Source organism: Gymnoscopelus microlampas, assembly GCF_963454915.1.
Source record: "Gymnoscopelus microlampas genome assembly, chromosome: 18".
NCBI classification, from domain to species: Eukaryota; Metazoa; Chordata; class Actinopteri; order Myctophiformes; family Myctophidae; genus Gymnoscopelus; species Gymnoscopelus microlampas.
Window position 1 is genome coordinate 49334774 of NC_139955.1, and position 8859 is coordinate 49343632.

The following is an 8859-nucleotide window of genomic DNA, read 5'->3' on the forward strand; positions in this document are numbered from 1 at the left end:
AGCAACCATGTTTGTTTACACCCACCATGTATAGAAGCTTATATAGCAACCATGTTTACACTGATGTACGGATGCCATAGCAACCATGTTTAGACTGAAGTACGGATACCATAGCAACCATGTTTGTTTACACCCACCATGTATAGAAGCTTAATAGCAGAGATGTTCACACCATCAGCCAGATGAGATCTGCTTACATGTACAGTATATAATATATGTATGTATGTATGTACAGTATGTACAGTACAATACAGTAGGCCTCCAGGGAGAGAGACTGGGTTAAGTGCAGATGGAGAACAATAGCACAGTGGTTCTTAAAGTGTGGCGAGTTGTAAATGGAGCCTTAAAAAGGTCTGTAACTCTGACAGTGTGCACATGGAACCAAATGGACCCATAAGGGTCCATTTGGTTCCATGTGCACACTGTCAAGAGGAAGGTCTTGAAATGTAAAACATTTAGAGAACCACTGCAACAGCATAATTCATGAATACACTGATGACAAGCAGAGTGACATGATGACATCATAACTAACACACATGAGCCGTTTGTTCCAATGAGAGAATAGTTTCATAGAGAAGGGAGGGGCTTCATAGAGAAGGGAGGGGCTCTTCTTGGTCACACAGAAATGGACGCTGTTCATTTGTCAAATCAAATCCATCATCCATCCATCATCATCATCATCATCATCATCATCATCCATCCATCCAAAGCACTGACGGCACAAACAGATACAAAACTATCTTCTTCTTCTTCTGCTGCTCCAGAGCCTTGATCCATGTTCTCCCCCAACTCTTCTTCTATCATAGAAAACATTAAGTGGGATTTATCTGGACCCCTGGCACGAGTTCTATGTGGTCTGTGTGTGTGTGTGTGTGTGTGTGTGTGTGTGTGTGTGTGTGTGTGTGTGTGTGTGTGTGTGTGTGTGTGTGTGTGTGTGTGTGTGACAACAGCGTTGTCCTGTGTGGTACTGTGTGTGTGTGTGTGTGTGTTGTGCGTAACAACAGCGTTGTTCCGTGTGTGTGTGTGTACAGTGCGTAACAACAGTGTTGTGTGTGTGTGTGTGTGTAACAACAGCGTTGTGTGTGTGTGTGTGTACAGTGTGTAACAACAGCGTTGTGTTGTGTGTTCATGGCAGGTTTCATGTCCAGAGGAAGTTTGTTCCTCCGTCGTTTTAGTGCAACTTCAGCTCAACTCTGTTGTAGCACTGACACTAGTACTGTACTATACTGTACAATACTGTAGTGCTGTACAGTACTATACTGCAGTGGTTCTCAAAGTGGATTCCAGGGACTCTCCGGGTTCCTTTTGGGGGTTCTAAATGGACCCTTACAAGGCTGTAACTCTGACAGTATACAAATGGAAGCAAATGGACCCTAACGGGTCCATTTGCTTCCATTTGTACACTGTCAGAGTTAAGGGGGGACCTTGAAATGTTAAAGTTTGAGAACCGTTGCTATACTGTACAGTACTATACTGTATGTACTGTAGTACAGTAGTACTGTATGTCATCATTCATAGGACTCACTCATATCATCACAAACTGGCCGTTTATAAAGCCTCTCATATGAGCTCATATGTAGGTCATAATAATGTGTCATATCGTTAGCCTCATAGCTTATTGTTAGGGAAAAAACACCATCTGCCTAAATGTAAGTCATGTGTCTCCACTTAGACAACATGAGATAAATAACTCATTTTGCCTCAAGGTCACATTTCTCTGACTTTATTTATGTGTCTAACTGTACTCTCCTATCACTGTATTATTGCCTTGTCCTCAGCCTATCACAACGCTCGTTACATTCTAACATATATCATATCTGTCCTATACTAGTCATTTTAACTTAAAATGACAAGATTTTGGAATGTAACAAGCGTTCTGATAGGCTGAGGACATATAGGACATATAAGGCAGGATGAATCAGCAGTGAGAGGAGAGTACAGTTAGGATGAACTCACGCCAGGGCGCTCAGTGCTATGTATCTGAACCCTTAGACAGACTTCACAATCAGGGACGTGCACAGATAGACTCTAGGTGGTGCTAGAGCACCTGCCCTTTGCCCTCTTGACCAGAAGTGCCCTTTTGAGAAAAAAACATTTTTTTCTTTCTTCCCCAGTTTACAGCAGGGGTCTTCAACAGGGGGTCCGGGACCCCTAGGGGGGTCCTCAGAGTTACTACAGGGGGTCCGCCAATTCTTTATGTGAAATGATTTTTCTTTTTACCATAACCACTCGAAACCTAGCATCCCTTTTTCTGAGGAGAACTTTAGCCAAAAATAGCAGATCTACAGGCTTGTAGATCGGCTATTTTTGGCAAAGAGGTATAAGTGTAGAGGGAAAAAAGAGCAGACCAAGTCAACAAAAAAAAAGTATAATTTACTTGAGCACCTGCCCCTCAAAATGTCTGTGCACGCCACTGTTCACAATGTGGCCAAAAAAGATGACTTAGGAAGATTCTGCTAACGAGGCTAACGATATGTAGCTCACAGGCAGGTCACGTGACCTTGAGCAGCAGGTCACATGACTTTGAGCAGCAGCTCGTAGGTAGCGTTAATGATGCCCCAGCTGAGCAGCGAGCGGTGCCAGTTGAGGTGGGCCCCCCGGAACAGCAGGGCCACGCTGCCCCCCCGCTCCCTCCACACGGTGCCCAGCACCTCCCCGCAGGGCCGGAAGGCCCCGCCCACCTGGGCCTGGGCCCTGGACTTGGCCACGTTGAGCGGGTAGAACATGATGCCCAGGAAGGCCCCCAGGACCCCCCCGCACACAAAGTCCGCCGCCAGGTGTCCCGCCTGGCCCTGGGCCCGGGGCAGCCGCTCCTTGAGGGGCCCCCGCAGGCCGAAGAACAGCACGTTGCTGGGCCCGTTGCGCAGCAGCACGGGCACCAGGCCGCGGTACAGCTCGGCGGGGCCGTGCTCCGCCAGCAGGGTCCTGAAGGTGTGGGCCGTGTTGTTGAAGCGGGCGTGGTGCCGGTGGTCCTGCAGGAGGGTCTGCACGCGCTCGAACGGCGTCAGCGCCGCCTCGGCCGTGCCGGCCGCCGCCGCGGCGAAGCTGCGCGTGGCCAGCTCCGGCACGGCCGCGCCGCTGCCGGCCGCCGCCTCCAGCAGCACGCGGGAGAAGTCCTCGTACAGGCCGAACATGATGGCCACCGTGGTGCTCTTCTGGAGCAGCGGGGGCAGCAGGCCGCGGTACAGCGTCCGCGCGCCGTCCCGCCGCAGCTGGAGGACCGCCTCCCGGGCCGTCACGCCGTGCAGCTGCTGGCGGAACAGAACCTTCTGGATGGGGAAGGTCACCACGATGTTGGTGAAGGCCGCGATGGAGCCGCACGCGTAGTGCCGAGCCTGGGGGCCCAGCCAGGGGCCCAGGGCCCCGCCCCCGCCCTGCTGCTGGGGGCCCGGTTCTGGTTCCATGGTGCTCCTCACGGCCATGGAGACGCTCTCTGCTCCCTCACAGCATCAGGAGGCTCTGTGGAGGGCAAAGGTCACATGTTAGTGCTCTGTGGAGGTCAAGAGGTCAGAGGTTTGGCTTTTTATAGAATCAAATATCACTGTCCAATGGGAGCTTCACTCATCTATGACATCACTCATCTATGACATCACTCATCTATGACATATCCATGACATATGACTCCAAATCTGGGTAAAATCTGAGTCTTGTTGACTTTAATAGTTTAAAACATTTGTGGAAAACAATCAGCGAAGGTGCATTTGTGGCCTACTGGCAGTACACACACACACACACACACACACACACACACACACACACACACACACACACACACACACACACACACACACACACACACACACACACACACACACACACACACACACACACACAAACCTGAAACCATGCCGAAAACACCGGCCGGCCAGACCCGGTGACAGATATTAAGGAACCCCTGGGCCTATACGTAACTATACTGTTAATTCCAGGAAGCCCTTCTGGGGTTTTTGTTGTTGCTGTTGTGTACAGTATATCACAACATACATTTTTTGTCATTTTTGAATACATATTTGAAGCTTTTCAGAAAACTATAGAATCTGCCTCAGGTCAAAAAACAACACACATATATTAACACACACATTTCAGCAACACATGTATTAACACACACATTTCACCATGTAATATTAAAAAATATATATATACCCTTCCTGGCCTACTTGTTGTTAACTAGTTGTACAAACGCTTGTTTTATTGTTGTATTGTTTTATTGGATCTTGTTTAGTCGATACACTTATTTGTTTTAGCTCGTGCTCATTTGATGTAGCTATTTTGTCTCATCTGTTTAAGACAGTAGGTAGCTGATATATTGCACTTTTACCTTAGCACTAGGTATACTCTTAGTTGCTTGTTTTTGCAGAAAATGCACTTCAGACTTCTGGTGATTAGTTTCATTCCCTATCTATGTTGAATGACCTTATTGTAAGTCTCTTTGGATAAAAGCGTCTGATTAATGACTGTAATGTAATGTAATTAACACACATTTCACCATGTAATATTAACACACACATTTCACCATGTAATATTAACACACACATTTCACCATGTAATATTAACACACACATTTCACCATGTAATATTAACACACACATTTCACCATGTAATATTAACACACACATTTCACCATGTAATATTAACACACACATTTCACCATGTAATATTAACACACACATTTCACCATGTAATATTAACACACACATTTCAACACACCAGAGCTGGTGAACAACAGGATTAGATGACATATTAATGCTGTCAAACAGTGCAAGAATGTAAGATGACATATTAACCCTTTAAGACCGGGAACGCATCTGTCATTTTACATTTCTTTGGCTATTCAAAAATAGCATATATACCAGCTCATAGCACGGCACTATGAGCTTGTAGATCTGCATTCTTTTCATGAAAAAATCATGAAAATGTGTGCAAAATCTTTGAATATATATGTATTTTTTGAAGTGAACATTTTTACCTCAAATCTTTGCTTCTGGGAATGTCTTCTACAAACATCTTCTAAATACTAACTGTTTAAAAAAAAAAAGCTTATGTTGCTATAATATCAATGGTTCTCAACCTTTTTCATGTCAAGGACCCCCTTCACTAAATATTTAGTTCCAGGGACCCCCCAGAAGCAAAGATTTGACTTACAAATGTTGGCTTTTAAAAACATATATACTGTATATTCATTGATGTGCACAACATTTTCACAATGTCTCTAAAATAGCACATATACAGCATTTGTCTCATTGTAGATGTCCTTGGCTATTCAAAAATAGCAGATCTACAAGCTCATAGAGTGCCACGCTATGAGCTTGTATATCTGCTATTTGTGAATAGCCAAGGACATCTAAAATGACACATATTAATGGGTTAATGCTGTCAAACAGTGTAAGTACTGTATGTACAGTAAGAGCCATACTTTACACTAAAGGTCACAACGTTGACACTTTGAACTGTGACCCAGCCTGAGCCAACAGACAGACAGTACTAACAGATCACTGATAATGCTTATTATATAACTCAGGAGATCAAAGGAGCTTCTGCTCTTCAGCTCTTGTGTTTCAGGCACAAACTTCATTATTATATCATATATAAATGAGTCATTAGTGGCAAATCAACTCGTTGTCTCTCAACAAAGTGTGTTGAGATATAGAGACATATAGAGCAGCATGAATGTGACACACCCACACTGTAGAGCTATGCTTACTAATAATAATACTACTACTAATAATACTAATAATAGTTATGTCTTGAAGATACAATGATAAGAGTTTAGATTAATAATAATAATGTTATGTCTTGTAGAGACAATAAGACAAGTAAACATAAACAGTGATGATGACCTCCTCCATGCTTAAAGCTATAAAATAGTAAATAAAATGTAAATGATGCACCTTTATCCAAAGTGCTTTACAATGTGCATTATGTTCACCCTTTCTCTCTCTCTCACACACACACACACACACACACACACACACACACACACACACACACACACACACACACACACACACACACACACACACACACACACACACACACACACACACACACACACACAATGGACCCAAATGGAAAGTTGGAAACAAGCCATAGGCTTTCTTGAGTTTAAAATCCTCTTAGCAGACCTTGTATTGAACTGTACTTTAATGTGCTTTTTCTGCAACCTGCTATACAAGCATTCAGACACACACACACACACACACACACACACACACACACACACACACACACACACACACACACACACACACACACACACACACACACACACAGCAGAAGGAGCAGTTAGAGGTTCAGTGTCTTGCTCAAGGACACTTTGACACTAAACCCAGGAAGAATGCAGGGATCGAACCCAGAAGTGACCCTCTGCACCTCCTGAGCCTTGACCTCCCACATGCATAAACTAAACTAGCCCTCCTGCATGACCTCTAGTGACCCTTTACACTCTCAACTATCATCATTATAGATACTCCTCTCAGTGATTGATTATCTGATCCATGAACAAACAGCTTTTTAATCTCCCTCCATAATGTTATAGATCTGCATTATTCATGATGTGAAGCTTCAAACACACACCTGCTGTCTCTGACCTGGGTTCAACATGCTAAGAATAATGATTAATAATAATGTGTTTGATTTGTTTTGCACTTTTCATTCATAAGGAATCTCAGAGCTAAAAAAGCATTCAGTCAGTCAATCAATCAATCAATAAAGGATTAAACAAGGACAGAAACGATACAATATTTACACCAATAGAAAGCTCTTTCTGCCTGTCTACTACTCACCATGTCATGATAATAACACATTAACAACACAACATATTCATAACAATATCATCAATAACTGACCAGAAGCTATTGGTAGCAGCAGCTAGCAGGCTAGCAGCTAGCTGGTGTTTTTCATGCTCAATGGTGAACAGTTTAAAATAAATGACATTCGTCTGTGAGGCTAACGTTAGCCTGTTAGCTCACTTTACTTCACCTCACCTCCTCTGCTCTGACCAACAAACACTGAACATTTACACTTTAACACTGATGAGGAGGTGCAGCTGTAAGCTAGCAGGCTCTGAGCTAGCATGCTAGCATTCTAACCCACAATTACACTGACAGACCAAGCAGCTACATGCTAACATGCTAGCATTCTAACATTCTAACTGACAGCTATACTAACAGACCAGCAGCTACATGTTAGCATGCTAACATGCTAGCATTCTAACCAACAGCTACAGTAATAGACGAGCAGCTACATGCTAGCATGTTAGCATGCTAACATGCTAGTATTCTAACTGACAGCTACACTAACAGACCAGCAGCTACATCATGCTAACATGCTAGCATTCTGACAGCTGTAGTGCGTAGCAGCAGCTGAGCTATACATACATGTTAGCAGGCAGCTACATGCTAACCCCATAGACTTAGACTCAGCAGACCTACAGCTATGTTAGCATGTTAGCATCAGAGTCCCAACGGGTGACAGCTGTCATGTATGTATGTATGTGTGTGTGTTGGTGTGAATGCTAACATGCTAACACAGCTGCTATGTGTCATGTATGTGTGTGTATGTTAGTGACTGTACCTGCTGCTGTAGCTTCAGTGTGTGTGTGTTGTCTCCAGGTCTCCACAGTATTCATTCATTAATTAACACATTGATTAATAATGATGAATAACTTAATGTTTGACACAGAGTGACATCAGAGGACTGGAGGTCGCGACGTCTGACGGCGGCGGCGCTTCCTTGATGTTTAGGACGCGACGCAGGTTCAGGTTCAAACCAGCCTGGAGGATCCCATACTGTGTCAGGGTTCCTGATCCGGTCCAGAGCGGAAATTACTTTGCCTCATCACTACGTCACCAGGTGGCCGGAACCAGTGACCGGAACCGGTGGTGTCGTGCATCTCCAAAATGATTCCCTCTTGTTTTAAAACGTGTTTAGTTTGGTATAATCGTTTGGTTTCTTTTGTTATAATAATGGTTTGGTATGTTATGTTATATGTTATGTTATAATAATGGTTTGGTATGTTATGTTATATGTTATGTTATAATAATGGTTTGGTATGTTATGTTATATGTTATGTTATAATAATGGTTTGGTATGTGTATCTTTTATTCTAACTCAGGGGTCTTCAACGTTTTCAGGCCAAGGACCCCCTAGCTGAGAGAGAGATGAAGCAGGGACCCCCTACTCTATATTGTATAAAATTGTGTTTCAGTTCAACTTTTGCTGCTCTTTTTTCGCTCTACACACCTATAACTCTTTGCCAAAAATAGCCGATCTACAAGCTCACAACGCCTCGCGGCGCGAGGCGTTGTGAGCTTGTAGATCGGCTATTGTTGGCTAAAGTTCTCCTCAGAAAAGGGATGCTAGGGTTCAAGTGGTTAATGTAAAAAAAAAAACAAAAAAAACATATCATATCATACAAAGATTTGGGGGACCCCCTGTAGTAACTCTGAGGACCCCCCAGGGGTCCCGGTCCGGACGTTGAAGACCCTGTTCTAACTCGTAGTGAGACTAGCGAGACTAAACGGATTGATTCGCATTATGTGGGGAACAAAAACAATGTGACACCAACCGGAACCCACCACCAGAACCAGGATTATTTTGTTTATTTTTTCCAAACCGGATCTCAGGTTTAGAACGTACCAGGCTTTCCTCCGAGGTGACGCGAGGTTAGGTTAAAACAAACCACCTTGTTCCAAGTGCGTAGCGACACCTACTGGACCGGAGGAGGAGGAGGGGGGCAGGCCATGGGGGGCACACAGACCCCAGACAAATTAATCACCAAAATACAAAGTCCAGTTATTTTTTATTTCATGGTTGTTTTTTTAATCTTATTTCATTGTGGTTAAAGTGAATTACATTAAT

At 43.9% G+C, this 8859-nt stretch overlaps 1 protein-coding gene across 4 annotated transcripts; it reads right to left on the bottom strand.

The window, feature by feature from the left end:
• Window positions 1-909: 909 nt before the first annotated feature.
• LOC311034250 (mitochondrial nicotinamide adenine dinucleotide transporter SLC25A51-like) lies at window positions 910-7741 on the bottom strand. 4 transcript variants are annotated; one of them, XR_014599582.1, is made up of 3 exons: window positions 7568-7741; window positions 1460-3457; window positions 910-1236 (listed from the first exon to the last, which is right to left on the bottom strand). XR_014599582.1 is itself a non-coding variant. In XM_084042081.1 (2 exons), exon 2 carries the CDS (start codon window positions 3420-3422, stop codon window positions 2514-2516), a length of 909 nt encoding a protein of 302 aa, XP_083898207.1. In that variant the 5' UTR covers window positions 3423-3459; window positions 7573-7741; the 3' UTR covers window positions 1421-2513. The 4 variants fall into 4 exon arrangements, 3 of the variants coding, with proteins under 3 accessions (XP_083898207.1, XP_083898206.1, XP_083898208.1); XM_084042081.1 differs by lacking the exon at window positions 910-1236 and having other exon boundaries at window positions 1421-3459; window positions 7573-7741; XM_084042080.1 differs by lacking the exon at window positions 910-1236 and having other exon boundaries at window positions 1421-3457.
• Window positions 7742-8859: the final 1118 nt, after the last annotated feature.